This window comes from Lactuca saligna, chromosome 5, assembly GCF_052625555.1.
Source record: "Lactuca saligna cultivar CGN05327 chromosome 5, ASM5262555v1, whole genome shotgun sequence".
Classification (NCBI taxonomy): Eukaryota; Viridiplantae; Streptophyta; class Magnoliopsida; order Asterales; family Asteraceae; genus Lactuca; species Lactuca saligna.
Genome location: NC_136421.1, coordinates 307,589,724 through 307,609,745, shown reverse-complemented (window position 1 = coordinate 307,609,745; position 20,022 = coordinate 307,589,724). Strand labels below are relative to the sequence as shown.

The 20,022-nt window shown below is 31.1% G+C and overlaps 2 protein-coding genes and 1 long non-coding RNA gene across 6 annotated transcripts in view; all 3 read left to right on the top strand.

Moving 5' to 3' along the window:
• LOC145048528 (uncharacterized) overlaps window positions 1-2,064 on the top strand; it is a 29,603-nt gene extending 27,539 nt beyond the window's left edge. Inside the window, exons 4-8 of one of the 4 annotated variants that reach the window (XR_013682898.1) lie at window positions 857-916; window positions 1,226-1,437; window positions 1,505-1,558; window positions 1,661-1,734; window positions 1,831-2,064. This is a non-coding gene — a long non-coding RNA (uncharacterized LOC145048528). Of the gene's footprint in view, window positions 1-851; window positions 917-1,225; window positions 1,559-1,660; window positions 1,735-1,830 lie in introns of all 4 variants that reach the window. The other 3 variants (XR_013682895.1, XR_013682896.1, XR_013682897.1) reach the window with 3 other exon arrangements.
• A 1,830-nt stretch (window positions 2,065-3,894) lies between these two features.
• On the top strand, window positions 3,895-8,252 carry LOC145047018 (uncharacterized). Its single transcript, XM_078995265.1, has 9 exons — window positions 3,895-4,062; window positions 6,005-6,272; window positions 6,378-6,523; window positions 6,615-6,701; window positions 7,243-7,409; window positions 7,512-7,632; window positions 7,720-7,772; window positions 7,850-7,937; window positions 8,088-8,252. The coding sequence occupies exons 1-9, from the start codon at window positions 3,895-3,897 to the stop codon at window positions 8,250-8,252; spliced, it is 1,263 nt and encodes a 420-aa protein (XP_078851391.1).
• Window positions 8,253-15,024: 6,772 nt separating this feature from the next.
• Window positions 15,025-17,234, top strand: LOC145048527 (Glutathione S-transferase family protein). Its single transcript, XM_078997046.1, has 3 exons — window positions 15,025-15,851; window positions 16,356-16,605; window positions 16,759-17,234. Exons 1-3 carry the CDS (start codon window positions 15,049-15,051, stop codon window positions 16,945-16,947), a joined length of 1,242 nt encoding a protein of 413 aa, XP_078853172.1. The 5' UTR covers window positions 15,025-15,048; the 3' UTR covers window positions 16,948-17,234.
• The last annotated feature ends 2,788 nt before the right edge of the window (window positions 17,235-20,022 follow it).

Sequence of the window (20,022 nt, the reverse complement as noted above, 5' to 3'; positions counted from 1 at the left end):
TCCCCATGAAACTAAATAGATATGAACCCTAACCCCTTCCTTCTGCCGATATGTGTAACCCCATTGATTTCATGTATACATGGAATCGATCCTATGTGTTCTACTTCTACTGACATGGAATCGATCCTATGCGTAACCCCAGGAAGAGGGGCACCACGTCGACCATCAACGATTTTTGATCCTATTTGTTCTACTTCAGATGGCTTCGCTGTAAATACCGCTCTCCGATTCTGCCCTTGGAGGCGTCTGTGGCTGGTTGCCTTCTGAATAAACTTTTAAAAGAACCAGAGATCCTCCATTGGGCTTGGAAACTCTCTTACAAGAAACTAGCAAAAGAAGTCAAGAACTTATAAACTGGACTGATTCTGATATGGCTTTTGTTATTCAACAGAATGAAATCATCATTGACAACTTTAACAGAGGTATTTATTATTTAATTTCTAAAATGTCTCATGAAGTAATAAGATATTTAGTATGATCCCAGGTAACCTGAGAACCCAACCTGTTATTCGAGTCACAGGGTACTCCTAATACCTCTCGGTCTTTATTAATTTCATAAAAATCAACAAGATCCCAAGGAACAATATTTATAATGTCCAGCTAAACAAACAAACCTAATCTGACTCCAAAACTAATAACAGATATCGACACCACCTAAGAAAGATAAAGACTAAGATAAAAAGATAAAGACTAAACATAAATAACCAAAATTATCCTAAACTGAGATATTCTTGCCATGCCTTTGATAAACCTGACCAAATCTTGACCCTCCAGTCTGGGACGTATCAATATTCCTGAGTTTTCATTAAAGAATCAACAAAATTAGCCCATGAACATGATATATATTTTAGTACAGGTGATTGGGCCGAATATCTGCTTCAAAAAGGTTCATCTTCTTGAAGAAGAGTAAATACAGGTAATTAGCTATTGTCACAACTCACAAAATGTCAAATCACATTTCATGAATTTCTTGACTTCCAATTCTACCCTAATAAATTTTATTGTATACCATAACAATAATGTAAGCAGCTGGGATTTAATACAGTTGAGCTAAATATGGGTTCACTTGAAAAGGTGTATAAATGTCAAAATGAACGTTTCAGAAAAGGTGTATAAATGTCCGTATTGGCCCAGAGTAGAGAATACAGTGAAGGTTTTATATAATCATATGGATGCTACTATATTTATCTTCTAATTACCTTTTTACCCCTCTTACAACAAACAGGGTTTTGAAGATAATCATGTACGTGGATATTGTTCTACAATTAGTGTGACACTAATTGGTGAGCTTGATGCAAACCCTTTGATGGATGCTGCTAAACGACGCTGTTTAAGTGAAGAGGATACAGCCAAGTTTATATCTTTATGGGAAGGTCATCTCAGGGATCCAATGCGGTTGTGAAAGCCCTAAAAGAGCTCAATGAGCTCAATGGGAAGGTTCTGTGTTCCCTTTTTTTTTGTTATTATTATTATCTTTTTAATTTTTTTTCTTCCTTTACTACAGGTGTACCATGAGTCAGACAAAGAGGAGAACCAAGCAATAGTAGAGAATGCTCATGTACTAATGATTATATGCTTGAATCATTCGTCCTTTATTTTTCATCTGAACTGCTTCAGACAATATCTATTTTGACATATGCTAACTTTGCTTCTTGATTAGATCTTACAAACTTGCTAGAGAATGCCAACAAGAAAGTCAAAAAGATTATCACTGAGCATGAGCAGATCAAAATGGTATTAAGTATTAAGATATTGTTCATATAATCATATGCTTACTTTTTTTTATGAAGTGTTCATTACTTCATCATGACAGAAGTTTCTTTTTTACAGAATGAATCAGAAACTTTGGAGCAGCAAAAGTCGGATGATATCTATAAGAGAATCTTATAATCTTAATACTTAAAGTGGGCTAAATTGCGTGAAAATAGTGTATTTACAAATATTGTTTTGAGTTAGCATATCCAAATTTTGTTGTGTTATAAAATATATCGAAACCTTTTGTTTTGTTTTTTCTTTATGTTAAATTAAAGTCGCAATTTTCAATTGAAAATAAAAGTTTATAAATCTGAGTCTTATTTCCTAAATTATCCTTCAAAATTAACAACTTAACATCCATTACAAAAGTCAGAATTTGACTTTCTAGCTCACATACAATTATTGTTCATTAAAATATCAACACTTACGTTTAATTACTTTGAACTCAAACATCATCAACCAATATTTTCTTGTCATATTTGAAATTTTATATCAATTCTTTTGTTTGGAGTCCAAGTGACAAATTTTAATTGGAACATAGTAAACTGTTTTCTAATATAACAAAGATTGATGAAAACATACAATTATTCATATAACACTATATGTAAACAAAAAATAAAACAAGAAGTTTTCAGAAATTGAAGTAGCAGAATCATGTCCACAGCAAGGTTTGTACCCACTAGGGATGTGAATTAGAACCGGATAACCGGACCGGACCGGAACCAATTGAACCGGAATATGCTTAACCGGTTCGGGTCTTGGGTTTAAAAATGAGCCTTAACCAGGTTTCGGGTATTCTGGGTATGGGTCCAACGGGTCCGGATAAACCGGGTAAAAGAACCAGAAATGCTAAAGAAGAACCGGAACCGGGTAATGGGTCGGAACCGGATTTATGCAATAGATGACCCGGAATTTTAAGGCTTTTTTTTACTTATACCTACATAGACTCCTCCTTATACACATAAAAACTTGCTTGGGGTTCGATAAACTGAAAAAAAATATAGGGCCTGTGATCACGTCCAACAATTGCAACTTGCATCTCGTTTTTTTCCTTCCTTTACCTTGGTCCCTTTTTTGATTCATTTTGTATAAGTAAATAAGTGAATATGTAAAAACGTCAATCGGTAATTCATTGGGTTTTAACAATCAAACTATGTTTACAGTTTTCCAAAATTTGACTATAAAAACTTGTTTTCATTTTTTTTTTTTTTGAAAACTACTTACAAATTAATGCCTAAATTTGTAGTCTTTCGTATTTTAGAATTTGAAATCCATATTTGAATATGTTAATAAAAATTTTTTAAGTGATGAATAAGTTTAAATGAAAAAGACCAAAAAGTCAAGAAAAAAAAAAGTGAAGACGTTGGGCAAGTTGGTGCCCATTATTTTCAATTAATCGCATGCCAAATTCTAATTTCTCTAGATTATAAACATACTGCATTTTTCAATTTCTGTAGTTCTATAAACATACTGCCTATTATTGGATCATGGGTGTTGACATTTATTTTATAAAATAAGACTTTGCAGTAGTTATCTTCAATTACGACGGATTACTTTTTTATTTTGTTCCAAAATTTCGGGTTTTCAGTCATTTCCAGGTCTAATACACGAATCCGGTTCCAATTATCTATTTCCGGTTCCAACCGGATCCATACCCACTTTACCCGGTTTGATACCCGGAACCGGTTTCGGTATACCGGTCCGGTTCTCGATTCTTATAAATTGTCATTTCCGGTTTCCGGGTTTTTCGGATCCGGGTTTAGACTCACTTTCATCCCTAGTACTCACCTTCTATTATTGTAATTATATTTCATATTTTTTTAAATATTATATTTTTTTCTTATTCTACAATCTTTTTAAATTTACAGTCTTTTATATGGTAATTATTATCTTAAATTATGTATGATTTTATCTATTTTTGTAATTATATCTTACATGTTATATTGAAATTATTTTCGATATCATACCATACATAAGACATATTTTAAGTATGGAAATGATATTACATTCCAAAATCTTTATGTCATATCAACATTTATCAAATCTATATTTTCCCTATAAATATAGTCTACGATTTTTCATTCACAAACAATTTCTCTCTAACTAATTATCTCTTTTCATTGCAGATAATAGTATTCCATGGCAGCTAACAATGCAGATCAGGTCGTCTTTGATAAGGTTGCTGAAATCAATGCATCTAAAGAATCTTGGAACATACGTGTTAAAGTCGTCATGCTTTGGAAGCCGACCTATATAAAGAATCCTAATATGGTCGCAAGTCTAGACATGATTTTAATTGACCAGGAGGTACTGTTTTTACACATTTTATTTTTTTCAATTGTTAAATTCTTATGTTATTTCTATTAAAAAAAAATTTAATTTGATTTATGTTATGCTTTTTTACTTCTATTCATATAATTTTAATAATCACTTTATTATTTTTAATAATAAACTTTAGTCTATGTAATGAAAATCTCTTATTATTCCTTCCTTTTTTATCAATCTGATAAATTTACAATTATTCAAAATCTTGTGATTTTGGCTCCGGATCCCTTCACTGGAATTTATTCTATGTAATGAAATTTGTTATATAGTTTTATTAGTGTTGATAATCAATTAAATATGTCGGTTTCTTCTTATTATTAATTGTGTCAGTCAGCCGGTCACATTGTTTGGATTAGGGATGAGAATGGGTCCAAATCCAGAACGGTAGCCCCAGACCCGGAAAACTTGGGAACCGATTAACGAGATTTTTTAGAACCAGTATATAGGAATTGGTTCCGGTTCGGTTTCGGGTAACGTATCGGGTAAAGTGGGTCTAGAACCAGAAAACCCGGAAATATCAAAGTGGGTCGAATGGAACCGGATAAAGTGGGTCTAAAACTGAAAAACCCGGGGAACCGGGTAAAGTGGGTTGAATGCATGTTTTAAAATTTCACAAAATACAAAAATAAAGTTGAGAAAAAAAAATCGCAGCTTTGATATCCCAACTTTGGGAGACTATAGATTAATGAATATGAAACCAAAAATGACAAAATTATAGTCTAAAATCATGTACAAACTCTATACTACACTTTGGAAAAAATCGCATGCTATCTTACTTCAAACGAATTATATATGCATGTTTTAAATCTATCACGAAATACAAAGAAAGCGGAAAAACATAAAATTTTCAGCTTTGATATCCCGACTTTGAGAGACTATAAGACGATGAATAAACACCCAAAATAACAAAATTATAGTTTAAAATCATGTACAAACTATAAACTACACTCTGGAAAAAACATCATGCCAATCCGACTTCAAACGAATGAGATATGCATGTTTTAAAACTATCATAGAATATAAAAAAAACTGAAAAACATAAAATTTCCAGCTTTGATATCCCAACTTTGAGAGACTATAAGTCAATGAATATAAACCCAAAAATGACAAAATTATAGCCTAAAATCATGTACAAACTATAAACTATACTATGGAAAAAACCTTATGCCGACTTTAAACGAATGAGATGTGCATGTTTTAAAACTATCATAGAATACAAAAAAAGCTGAAAAACATAAAATTTCCAGCTTTGATATCCCGACTTTGAGAGACTATAAGTCAATGAATATAAACCAAAAAATGACAAAATTATAATATAAAATCATGTAAAAACTATAAACTATACTATAGACAAACCTCATGCCAATCTGACTTCAAACGAATGAGATATGCATGTTTTAAACTTTCCATAAAAACCAGTTCCGGCCCTAAAACTAGTTCGGTTTACCCGGACCCAAAGGACCCGAAACCCGGATTACCCGAAACCCGGATAGATCCATTCTTTAAACTCGGGACCCGGACCAGTTTTACATATTCCGTTTCTAACGATTTCGGTTCCGGTCCGATTTCAGTTTCGGTCCGGTTTTTCGGTTCTAAATCTCATCTCTAGTTTGGATACCTGTAACTTTGTTTCTTTTAAACGATAAAACAAAATATGTTTGTTTTTTTAACAAAATTAATAATAATAAAATGTTTTTTTTGTATATAATGAGATAATAGGTTGGACTTTACTGAATATTTCCTGGCAGATAAATATGGATGTTTATCGATTTCAGTTCTTCTTTTTTATTTCTATGTTATTAAATTTGTTGATACTTTATCTTTAAATTTTATTTCTATTTTATTAAATTTTAATTAACAATATTATTTTTTCTATTTTTAATACTTTTTTTACACTTTTTTTATCTTTCATTGTCACCTACAGGGAAGTAAAACACAAGCAGCAATAAAAAAAAATCTTATTCATGTATTTGAATCCCTATTCGATGAAGGAGCTGTCTGGGAGATCAGTAACTTCGCTATGGCTAGCAATGAAAGTGAATATATGCTTGTTCCTCATAAACATACAATCAATTTCTACAAAACCACAAAAGTTCATGTATCCACTGATTTTGTTGATACAGTAGATCCTTATCATTTTATCTCTTTCCCATATTTGCTAGCCAGGAACTTTGACACTCGTGTTGCATTTGGTATGTTGTTATGTTGTTATTAGTTTAACTTATTTCTATACTTCAGTTTTTAATGTAATACACATTTGGATTATTATTACTAAGTTATTACATTTTTTCACATAGATTTTCTAGGTGAAGTTGTATCAATTGATCTCATTCGAGTCATTGTTGAGTATGGAAGAGAGAAAAGGTTAATGAATCTGGTTTCTCAGGATTTAAGGTACACATTCGTTGTTGAGTATGGAAGAGAGAAAAGGTTAATCAATTTGGTTTCTCAGGATTTAAGGTACACATTCGTATTATTATTACACATTCCCCGTTTATATGTATCTTTCATTAATAACCACCATGCATTTTTAGTGGTACGAGAATTGTAGTCGCTTTATGGGCAGTTTTGCACTGAAGCTGAATACTTACATTTCACAACATCATAATGAGACTGCTTCTGTTATTATCCTGCTACGTTTGGCCAAACTCAAATTTTGGGGTGGTAAGGATTTTTTACAACAAATTATCATTTCAACTTCAAAGTAATTATTGACAATATTATCCTACTTTTTATTTGCAAGTGAGACTTGGTAATTGTTTGTTTGGGTCTAGATTGCATATAAATGATAATATGCCTCAGATTTTAGAGTTCAAATCAAAGTATGTTATTTACCATAGTTAACACATTTATCTTACTAAATCATTACTTTTGTTGAATAACCTCACTTTTTTGTATATGTAGTCTTAATGCTTTGGATACGAATGTTGAGTCTTCTAGCCGTACATCCTAACTCAACTCAGATACTATTGTGGCTAATCCAGAGGATTACTACCTCCGTTTTCAAATAAAAAACAATGATGCGATTCCTGATTTTAATGAGGTTTACTTAACATTTTTATATAACAGTTTCCGCATTCTATTATCATTTTGATTTTCTATGTACAATTCATATGAAATAATATTTTAATATGATTCCTTTCAATCCTATATATGAAACAGGAAGTTGGTTTAACCATTATCGATACTATCATTGGTTTTGATTTAGATGATGGCTGGTATTCATTTTATTGTCGTGATTGTTATAAAAAAGTTACTAAAAATGATGATATTGATGCTGGCCCTTTTCACTGTGATGATTGTGGATTTGTCTCGGATGTATTTGGAAAGTAAGTAATTATTATCTCTTTGACTATGCATGTATTTTACTTTTTTCATATATTTCATTGTGTATGTCAAGCTAAATATAAGTATTATGTTATAATTTTTAGGATTAGGATAGTAGTTCGTGTGCAAGATGAAAGTGGATCTTCTTCGTTCGTATTGTTTGAGCGTCATGTAAAAGATCTTATTCGTCGTGGAAACCAATGGTTGATGGAAAAAATAGCTAAGGTTTGATAAAATATCTCCATTATTTAAATGATTGACATATATGATTTTTCTTCTTTAACTTTTCCAACCATTTTATAATGTAAATAGGATCAAGGGCGACAACAGATACGTGATGAGTTCAAAATCCTTCTAAATAAGAAGTATGTTTTCAAAGTTCAGATATCCATGTTCAATCTACAGAACAACTGTCTGTGCATAAGTTGACTGATGATGAAAGGGTTCTTGCTGAGGTTTTTAAATGGTCACCAAATCATCAACATCATACTATAAATGATAATGACACTCCTATTAACAAGCCAAATAAGGTTGGTAATTGTCTCATATATTTCCAAAGTCAAACCCTATGCCCCCTCTTCAATATTTTTTTCTTTCATTTTTCATGAATTTGTGCAAATATGTTATGTTTTGTTTTATATTTTACTTGATCGATTTTTATTATTTTCTGTTTTGTACAGGAAAATACTAATTCTGTGCATGATGACAATCTTGATGTTGTTGAACTTGAAGTTGTAACACCATCATCCAGTACGGGGAAGCGCCTTATTGAGATTGATGCGAACTCTGACTCTTTGGAGTGGTCTTCTTCAAAAACTCGTATTGTACATATGGTAACAGAATAAAATCATAGTGTAAGTATTCAAAATGTATTTTTCAATATTTTATTTATTCCTACCATAATTATATGTATGCTTTACTTTTTACCTAATTTAAACCCTTCTAATATTCAGTTCCCTAATTTAAAGAGTTAGAATATATATATATATATATATATATATATATATATATATATATATACACACATGAAAATTTATATTTTTATTATATATGATATTCACCTACTTTTATTTGTCAAAGTCAAATTTAAATTTTATTTGCTTAAATATACATCGTTTGCATATGATAACAGAATAAAATCATGGAATATGCATTCAATATCTATTTTTCTATATTGCATTTATTTCCTCCATAATTATATGAAGAATTTATTTTTTACCTAATTTAAACCCAACTAATATTTCATTACTTTATTTAATTATATGCAAAATTTATTTTTTTTTACCTAATTTAAACCCTTCAAATATCCAGTTCCCTTATTGAAATGAGTGTTAGAAATCATCATCATCACTATATATAGAGAGAGAGATATAACCAATAACGTAAAACCTATCAAACATATTGAAATGAGTGACATTTCAAATGCTTCGGGAAAGAAAAAACCTACAAGGTTTGTTACTAATGTTTCACCCAGCAACACTTCCCCAACAACACCATTGTTATCAAATGAATACGTTTCAAAGATGTTATTTGTTATCAAACCAACGACTACAGATTTCAAATGGATACCTTCTCCGACCTCTGAATACACTACGACAAAGTTTGCTTTGGTAGTTATCGGTTCGAATCTGTTACATTTCAAGGTCATTCGATTGACATACACAAAGCCATCGTAAGAGTTTATATGTAGTATATTTTATGTTATTAATTTAGTTTATTATTTACTTATATGTTATTTTATTTGTAGTGATATGCTTACGGAAAAAGTAGACTACGATTACTACAACATATAATTGTTTTCATCCACTACATGACAATGGATGGAGTTTCAAAATATCCAGTTACCATCATCTGTTTATCCTGTTTCTGATGAAGCAGTTACAAGTGGCGGTGTCGTTTACTTCTTATTATCTAATGAAGCAGTTACAAGTGGCGGTGTCATTTACTTCTTATTATCTAATGATACCATATTGCGATTTGATATTTATTCGGAAGAACATATACTCATATTTTCACCTTCTATTATTAATGACTTCAGACCGTATGCATCGAGACTGATCAAGTTTCACGGAAAATTGGGATATTTCTCTGTAAGTGGAGATCATTTGTGGGCTATTTGTGTTTTCATTCAAAATCGGTGGATTAAAGTAGATGTTAGTAACTACAATGAATGTGCACATGAATGGTGGGATTATAGAAACAGTACCCTATATTTCTTTAATGGAAATACAATTGAGTACGTGGTTCTGGCACATCCTTCTCAACAAGTTTTTTCAATCCGTTCTGATATTCATAAACTGACTATTCCAAGTAGATATTAGTGATTATATATATTTTAATTTGCATTCGAACACAGTTTTTTTTTTTTGTAATGAACTATTTAAATATTTTATATTACTCTATGATTTATTAGTTTTTTATTTATTCTTTTAATTGTTATGAGGTTAAAATAGCTATTGTAATGTATGAAAATGAATTTAAAATAGCTATGGTAATGTACTTTTAATTGTTATGCTTCCTATGATGTAATATATGTTTACAATTCTATGCTTTTTTATACACTCCCTCGCGTTTAACGAGGGTTATAATCTAGTTTACATAATAAAACAACCTTTTTGTGTTTAAATAACTAAATAACTACCCAATTAGTGTGTGGTTGCCACTCATACCATGGCTACAAACATGCCGGAGCAGATATTGTACACTGGTTTTATTTGTCTTATTTTCTGTCAGGGAATTCGTATATGGTCACATGTATGTAATGGTTCTTAGCTAGCATGTTTATTCCTTGGGTCATTTTATTACTACCACTTATTGTTAGGCATTATCATCCCATTCCCTTATATCATTTGTTTTTATTCTTATATTATCCTATGTTCTCTGCTATATCATATTCATTAAGTGGGGTCAATGTCAAAAAAATAGTAACCAAGTGTAACAATTGTTCCATCTAGGTTACTCTAACTTCTTCTTCTTCTTCTTCTTATTCTTATTCTTCTTCTTCTTTTAATGTTTGACCACTTATACAAATTAGTACCCAATCACTCAAATGTCTACCTGCCAATTCCATTTAGTGTTTTGGCTTCGTCCTGTGAATCAAGAAACAACTAGTAATTACACAAATATATATGAGAAAAATGCAGGACAGAGACTTGCATTGCACAAAAGACGTAAATGCTCTTATCATCAATAAAATCACCCTAGAAAGCTTGTACAGTCATGCGTAATAAACACAACACAACCACATGAATATTGTGTTGTATGAAATTTCTAATGTGATGTTGGAAGTTTACTTCATTTTCCAACCAAAATCAGCAAGGGAAAATTTTGAAAGTAGTCGGTAGGTTTACCTGAATTTCCCGGAGCATTCGTTCAAGTTGAACTCGGATTTGAGAGAAGGGAAGGCGGTTACGGGGATTAAAGTCCCAACGTATATGCATCAACTCATTCAGTTGTGCGTGTGTGGAGGTGCACCAACCAGTTTTTTTCGAACCGGTTCGTCACTGAAAAAATCTGATCCTATATGTGACATCCCCATTTTTCACGGCCAAAAAAGACCGATTTTGTTTATGATTTTAAAATAAAATCAGAGTAATCTTTCAAAAGGTGTTGCGGAATTTGTTCCCAAAATAAAATATGATAAAAATTTATCAAAGCATTTCTTAATAAAATGTATTTTCATTATATTACAAAACCTCGGGATGTCATGTTCTGATACATACCAAAAGCATAAACAGTATGATATAGGCCTTACAACAGTTATTTACATCTATTGGCCTATAATCCAAAATCCCTCGTCATCATCCAACGATGCTCTTGTTCCACAACCAGTAATATAAAAAGCTGAGTGGGCCTGGCTTGGGAGCTTGGTGAGTATATAGGGTTTTCAACCCATAATAAATAAATTTATTGTATTTAAACATCAAACAATCAACCCAATTTCCCATCACCTTTATCCATTTTATTACCCCACCCTATCGATCCTCACAACGACACGATCTATACTCTCATATCTAAAATCAACCTCTTTACCTAATTCATACGCACAGATCTAAAATTTACCTCTTTACCTAATTCATACTCCCGAAACTAAAATTTACCTCTTTACCTAATCTATACTCCCGGATCTAAAATTTACCTCTTTACCTAATCCATACTTCCGAATTTAAAATTTACCTCCTTACCTAATTCATACTCCCGGATCAATAACTGTGCCCATTCCATACTCTCGGACTAGGGACAATTAACTATATCTTAATCCATACTCCCGGATTAATAATAAATAACTTGTGTCTTAATCCATACTCCCGAATTAATAACAAATAACTATGTCTTAATCCATACTCCCGGATTAATAACAAATAATTATGTCTCAATCCATACTCTTGGATTAATAACAAATAACTATTTCTTAGTTCATACTCCCGGATTAATAACAAATAACTATGTCTTAATCCATACTCCTGGATTAATAACAAATAACTATAACTTAATCCATACTCCCAAATTAATAACAAATAACTATGTCTCAATCCATACTCTTGGATTAATAACAAATAACTATTTCTTAGTTCATACTCCCGGATTAATAACAAATAACTATGTCTTAATCTATACTCCTGGATTAATAACAAATAACTATAACTTAATCCATACTCCCAAATTAATAACAAATAACTATGTCTTAATCCATACTCCCAGATTAATAACAGATAACTATGTCTTAATCCATACTCCTGGATTAATAACAAATAATTATGTCTTAATCCATACTCCCGAAAAACATCTATAGTTTACGATCCTGTTAATATTCAACTGGACTATCTAGAAAAGTCTGTGGTCGTCATCTATATTCCGCTAGATGACCTGAGAACATCGTTAACATCGAGACCTCTCATCATTTTGTTTCATCACATATCAACTATTTCATCTACCCATGTTATACCCAACATATTTGTAGATAAAAATACATATACAGTTTAAAACCTATATAAAACATCTATTCGACACCCATCTCAAATAAACAAACTATATATATACACATAGCACGTATTTTATTGAAAATACTTCATATCTATGTGTAAGATGAAAGTGACTACACTCACCTTATAAGACGGTGATTAGACAACACTCTGTCCCTTCAAACAATCTTTTTCGATGAAATCAGGCTTCACGCGGACAGAGTTTCGTCTCGAAAAACTCTTTTCTCGAGTCTCCCCGGGGCTTGCTTACGATGCTAGGATGATATCATAGGATTGGGGGGGGGGGGGGGGGTGGGTTTAGTGTAGCTTGGAAGAGAGTAGAAGGGTGAAAGAAGTAAGTTTTGTAACCATTTTCGGGGCAGCCTCGTATCCTATTTATAGGAGGCTAAAGCTCCTTATTACGTTGGGCGTAATTCTTCGGTACATGGGGGGTACTGCCTCGCAAATTCTCTTCGCTGGACGTAACTTCGTACGTTGGGTGTACGAAGGGATCAACTCGGACGTGTCAAGGCTACGACAAGTGTTTCTCATGCAAAGGAGTAGGGAGGGTGACTGACTTCGGATCACGTACACGAGTACGTTGGACGTACTCCTACGGACCAGCCTCAAAGTTTGTGCCCAAAACTTCAAAAATTCGTAACTTTCGCATACAAAGTCCGTTTTTGACGTTCTTTATATCCATGCGTTGGTGAAATTATGCTCTACAACTTTCGTTTAGACTCCTTCGTCTAATTTTGACTTAAATTTTAAAGTTATATTTTTAATAGGCCGGGATAGGAAACGTCATTTAAAAATTCATAACTTCTTCATCCAACGTCCGTTTTCGTCTGTCTTTTCATCGTTGAACTACTATCAACAAAATCTTCGATTCTCGTTTAAGTTGTTTCGGTTAAAAATCACTCGATCTAAAATTCGAGTTTCGGGTTGCATACTGCTAAGCCGAAACTTAGAAAACCCATAACTTCCTCATACGAAGTCAGATTTGGGCATTCTTTTTATGCACGCCCTCGGTTATAGAACACTACGACTTTCGTTTAGATCATTAATGCTAAAAAACACTTTATGGTAAATTCACTTTTTATGTCACAACGTCATGTTGGTTCTGTTGCGAAACTTCAACATGTCATAACTTTTTCGTTATAACTCGGATTTCGGAATTTTTTATATCTCCAGAATCCTTGTTTCAACCACTACAACTTTCTTCATAGGTATCGGGTTCATCTAATATTTATTTTCAACGCTTATTTTTATCCTTAACTTATTAAGTCCTACTAATTAAGTATAAAACACATAATACTGAAATAATACATCTTATTATTTCAAAACAAATTACAAATGTTAACCTAGACTATTACATGATTACATCATCATTAATATCTAGCCTAGATATACGAGCGTTACACTATATAAACCGGTTCGGTCCATCCTTTATTGGTTTGGAAGAAACCGGAAAAAAAAATGACGATTATGAGTCCTTTTTTTTGTTTATTTTGTTTTTTGGGCTTATATGACTAATATGTGCATATACTGACCGTAAGATTGGTTATTTTCTTAAAAATTCGATATTTTCTAAACAAAAACTTAACATGAGTATATATGCATATGTATGATGTTTGTGTATTGAATTGAAAAGGTTGCAGTGAGGCTCAACAATTTTCATTTTTTTTTGTTTTGTGATATGGAAATACATAAAACATTAAACTAATACATTTTTAAATATAAAAGCATAAAACATCATTGTGTTCGTAATCGCCATCCTATCGTGAACTTTAGCCTCTTTGTAATTCACAATGTAGTATATTTCGTCATTGTTGTTTAATTATGCACCAGCCCAAATTTCATCAATAGGCATCTTTTGTTCATATGAGTTTTCATTGTTGAATTCCCATCTTTTTTTGAAAAGAAAAAATACCACATTTCTTGCATCGTGCTTTATTTGAACTGATCAACATTACATACAAATCATAATTGCACCAAATCTTCGGGTTTCATTTGTTTCTTTGATGGCAACAACAGTAATATTGCTTATGAATCTCCAACACCAATGGAAACCGAATCCATTGCTTGACTTGAGAACGATTTTTTGATCTAAGAGAGTTTTTTAATGGTTTGATTAAGTATAAACATTCAACAATTTGATTAAATATCAATGGATAGTTATATATGGACAAAAAAGACCAAAAAATGAGCCTCTAACAACCTCAAACGACTATAAAGCCGTTAGAATAAAACAAAGAAACAGTCATCGGAAAAACCGATTTGAAACCAGTTCCAACGATATAAAAGACAAACCAGTTATGCAAGTCGATTCTCATGAAACCGGTCCTAACGGTAATAACCATGTATTGGTGCAAATCGGTGGTTGGTTCCTAAATCAGTTCATAGTGAACCGGTTTCGGTTTATGAGGCGGTTCGGTTTTTATAGCGTTTTTTTTGTGCAAGCCTGAGACAACGGAAGAGAGACAATTTTTTATTTAAGACAAAAGTTGTAAGACACCCTCGAACATTTTTTTTTTCATTTATTCGGGTTTTAAAAAAAATAAAAATAAATAAATAAATAAATAAAAAGGGTTGTAGTTACACTAACAAAATATAACGTATAAGTTAACAAAAGGATATATATCACACACAAGTCTCATGTTTGATATTTTCGTTTAAAATGTCTACTGCAACATCACTCCTCACCTCTCCTCTCATCATATTCCGATCCACCACCATCACCACCACAGTTCCACCACGGAATTTCAAACCCAGAAAACTCCGTCAATCAACACCCAAAATGTCCATCAACAACTCCCCTCCAACTCCAAACCCCACTCAACTTATCACCTCCATCACCAAACTCCTCTGGGGCAAATCCCTCCCACCACAACTCCTCATCTCCACCGTTCGCTCCGCCTGGTCCACCGCCTGGCACCTTATGATGTCCCAACTCGCTCCCTCCGACCCATCAGGATCATACACCCGACCCGTTTCCCAATTTAGAAACCCCAACCACCACCAACTTCAGCCCAATGCCCTCCACCTCTACGCCGCCCTACCATGCCCCTGGGCTCACCGGACACTCATCGTTCGAGCTTTGAAGGGTCTTCAAGATGCGATACCCGTCTCAATTGCTTCTCCAGGGTTAGATGGTTCATGGGTGTTCAACGATAGTCCTATCCCAAATGGGGATAAGCTTATCCCCACTCGGGATAAGGTTAACGGCGCTAAAACTGTCAGAGAAGTTTACAAAATGCGGCGAGGAGGGTACGACGGCCGGTGCACCGTTCCCATGCTTTGGGATGTTGAGAAGAAAGAGGTTGTTTGTAATGAGAGCTATGACATAATTGAATTGTTGAATTCGGGTTTAAACGAGGTAGCTCGGAATCCAGATTTGGACCTGTCACCCCCGGAGCTCAAGAAACAGATTGATGAATGGAACAAGATCATATATCCAAGTATCAACAATGGCGTTTACAGGTAAACCTTAATAAGACTATTATCAGATTTAACTTTCATATGGTGTTCACACTAATTAGTTTTGAAAGTTTTGATCATGATTATAATGATATTGCTAGCATTCCAGAAGATGTAAATTGCCTTAATATTCGGACTGTAAGAGTTGTTTGGATTTGGATTTGGCTTTTAACAATCATATACGATTTGATATTGAACTTACAACAAAGAGGGATTATTTCGAAATGATTATTGCAACTTGAATTATCTGAATTAGAGAAACAAGTAATTAGATGATGAGGTGCTAAAGTTAGGATAATTAGGTACTTTATCGTGTATCTTAATCATAATCACAACATAATCAATTGTTGCCAAAAACTCTAAATTAAATTCTCGTTAATTGATTCAAATGAATCATTTAAGTTGTTATAATTTAATTGCATTTCTTGTTACCGGGTATATATAAATTAATTGTATTTTGCTACAACCTTGGATTTATGTATGTATGATAATGTAAATTAATTGCAGATGCGGGTTTGCACAAAGTCAAGAAGCATATGACACTGCTGTTAACGAGTTATTTAATGCTTTAAACACTGTAGATGATCATCTAAAAGGTTCACGATTCTTATGTGGGGATAATCTTACACTAGCAGATGTATGCTTGTTTACTACTTTAATACGATTTGATCTTGTGTACAATGTCATGTTCAAATGTACAAAGAAGAAGGTGGTTGAATATCCGAGTCTCCATGGTTACATGCAAGATATCTATCAGGTGAGTATACTACTTTCATTCTTCTTCACTTCAATTTTAGCTTTTATATATACTAACTTGATCATTTTTCATATAGATTTTTCCCTTCCATTTTTTTTCTTAAGTGTGAGTCAATTACGAATCTGCCCTTGTTTAACATTTTTGTTGGGACAGATTCCCGGTGTTGCAGAGACGTGCAATCTTGAAGCAATGATGGATGGTTACTATAAGTTCTTGTTCCCATTGAATCCAGGAAACATTAGACCCATCATGCCCTCTAATTCTGACCATCACTCTCTCTCACAAACTCACAATAGGGAATCGCTTTCTGCTTCATCACAAAGTGTACAGGTTCTTGTTTGATAGTGTATATGTGCATTAGCTTATTATGTCATGCTTGTTAATTTTAATCCTGGTATAAATATTGGGGACAATTTTCATAGATTGGAAGTGTATATATATGCATATATATATATATATATATATATATATATATATATATATATATATATAGAGAGAGAGAGAGAGAGAGAGAGAAAATCATTTGGACGTCTTTGTTTTATTTCATGCCATTAAAGCGGAACATGTAAAGTTTATGGGTTGTAATATGAAGGTTTTGTCACAAATATATAACTTAACTTTGTGTTTTAGTTGTGTGCACTCCCAACCTTTTGATTTCTATTTAATCACCGACTAGTTAATATTAGACAAAATTACAAAAATGCTCCCTATGGTTTGTCAATTTCTTTGGGTAAGGTTTAAAACAAAGTTTATTAGCAAAAAGGTCCTTGTTTTGTGGTTTTATTGTGGTTTTGGTCCCTACCTCGTTAGGTGTAACAGCATGGTTGTTACGTCGGCTGGAGGTTGTATGCTTTCTGGGGTTTATTGCACATTGTGTAGGTAGTCGACTGATGTAGTTTTCGTCGAGAATAGTCGACTGTAGTCAATGATTTCCAGCAAGATGATACAACGGTGTAAGGTGGTAAAAAGCAACGAATGGAGGAGTTGATGAGGAGTGTTTGGTATTTTTATTTAAAATAATAAAGAAAGAAATTAAAAGAAAATAAAAACAATTTTAAAAATATTATTTATTACAAATAAAAATCATAAATTTAAATTAATAATCCAATAAAAAGAATGAACATAATAAAAAAAAATTAATTAAATGAAATTAATAATAATCCAATAAAAAAATTAATGCAATAAAGAATAAATTCAAAAAAAATTAATAATAAAAAATAATATTTATTAATATATAAATATAACATATTAAAAATAATATTTATTAATATAAAATAATCCAATAAAAAGAATTAACGGAATAAAAAAGTTAATTAAATGAAAGTAATAATCCAAATAAATAACACTTAATAGATAAATATTATATGTTAAAAATAATACTTATTAATATATAATAATCTAATAAAAATAATTAATGCAATAATAAAAAAATTCAAAAAAAAATTAAAAATTTAATAATAAAAAAGTAATATTTATTAATATATAAATATAATATATTAAAAATAATATTTATTAATATATAATAATCCAATAAAAAGAATTAACACAATAAAAGAATAAAAATAATTAATTAAATGAAGTTAATAATCCAATAAAATAACATTTACTAATAGATAAATATTATATATTAAAAGTAATATTTATTAATATATAATAATCTAATAAAAAATTAATGCAACAAAGAAGAAATTCAAAAAAGTTAATTAAAAAAATTAATAATAAAAAAAAGTAATATTATTAATATATAAATATAATATATTAAAAATAATATTTATTAATATATAATAATCCAATAAAAAATAATACAATAAGAAAAAAGTTATAAAAAAAAATAATTAAAAGGATTAATATACAATAGTTCAATAAAATGAAAAGGAAAAATTATATAATTGATCTTTATAGTTTGGTAAAAAGATACAACTATAGTCTGGTGTAAATCCGTCATTTGCCAAAAACCAACAATCATTGTGTTAAAATTAACGAGGTAGAGATCAAAACCGCAACAAAACCACCAAATATGAACCTTTGTTTTTTTTTTTTTTTTTTTTTTTTTTTTGCTAATAAACACTTTTTTTTTGGATCTTATCAAAAAAATTGATAAACCATATGAACCATTTTTACAATTTTATCTTTATATTAGTTAACGTTTTCTTTATTGTACATTAGTTTAATTTACTCGTATCTCAAACTGCTCATATTACATTTTGAATAAAAAAATGAGTATTTTAGTTTTTTATGGAATTAAAACCGAGTCTATAGGATTAACCTTGTTTGACACTATTAATTGTAGCACCCGACCTAGGTCGAATATATGATAAAAAAAAATGCTATAAATTATGTCACATGGTAATTAACAAGAAGATTAATATATATTAAAAATTATAAATATATACAAAATGTAGGTTAAGTTTTGTCTCTACACTGTAGCTAATAGTACTATTCATAAGGCACATTGTACAACTGTTATGCGCTTCTATTTATTTCTCTTGTTATTTTGCGTCAGCCTTGAATTGATCATTTATAATAACTGAAATGCCCCCTAACGTTTAATATTTATTACAAAACTGGTCCCTAAACTATTTCCACTTATTGACAAACCATCTCCAAATCCAGATTGTTTCCTTTAAACTTTTTAAAATTAGATATTTATAAGTTTAACCACAAAGACTTTTATTGTTTATGTGTTGTTCAATTTTATTTACTATATATTAAGAACTAACGTCAATTATTTTTTATGTATGTGTTGGTATAAATTCAAGTTTATTTATGTTTCGTCATAAATTTGTGTATTTTTACGTGTTTTTTTATCTAAGTTGAAGTGACACTTTTTTTTGTCAAACTTTAATCCATATGTTTTGGTTGTTATCATTTTTAATCATGGTTTTTATATTATTGTATTTTGGTCAATGTAATTGTCTATATATATGCTTATAAATTATTCAAAAATCATACAACATACAAAAATAGTCCATAAACCCTTCTCAACTTTTGATAAATCGCCAAATGTTTTCTTTATTTGAAATTTTTAGTGTTTTTGGAAGATATGATATGTTATACTAGTTTGATCAATTTTTATGTCTAATACGCATTAAAAACATGTAACAACCTGCAGCAAAGCGCGAGCTCGAATACTAGTTTGTAACAAAAGACAATGACAAGTAAAGAAAATTTATTGAAGCATACAACAACTTTATGGATATGTGATGTTACTTTAAAGAAATATAAGGGGGTTGTATTATGCATATGTAAATATGGAGGGGCATAAATGTTGATAAACAAAGTAAGGATAAGGAATGACTTAACTAATAATTGAGTTCGCTTTTTGCCACAAGTTTTTACTTGTTTTTGTTGTGTATTAGGAAAATAGTAAAATTAATATTTTAAAAAGTAAAATAATGAAATATATCATTTTACAAA

Excerpts from the sequence above, each read along its gene's own strand:
- LOC145047018 (XM_078995265.1), top strand. The coding sequence starts at position 3,895 with ATGGCAGCTAACAATGCAGATCAGGTCGTCTTTGATAAGGTTGCTGAA. Across the intron at positions 7,633-7,719 it reads TGATGGAAAAAATAGCTAAG|GATCAAGGGCGACAACAGAT; the intron begins GTTTGATAAAAT and ends TAATGTAAATAG. Across the intron at positions 7,938-8,087 it reads CTATTAACAAGCCAAATAAG|GAAAATACTAATTCTGTGCA; the intron begins GTTGGTAATTGT and ends TGTTTTGTACAG.
- LOC145048527 (XM_078997046.1), top strand. The coding sequence starts at position 15,049 with ATGTCTACTGCAACATCACTCCTCACCTCTCCTCTCATCATATTCCGA. Across the intron at positions 15,852-16,355 it reads ATCAACAATGGCGTTTACAG|ATGCGGGTTTGCACAAAGTC; the intron begins GTAAACCTTAAT and ends AATTAATTGCAG. Across the intron at positions 16,606-16,758 it reads ACATGCAAGATATCTATCAG|ATTCCCGGTGTTGCAGAGAC; the intron begins GTGAGTATACTA and ends TTGTTGGGACAG.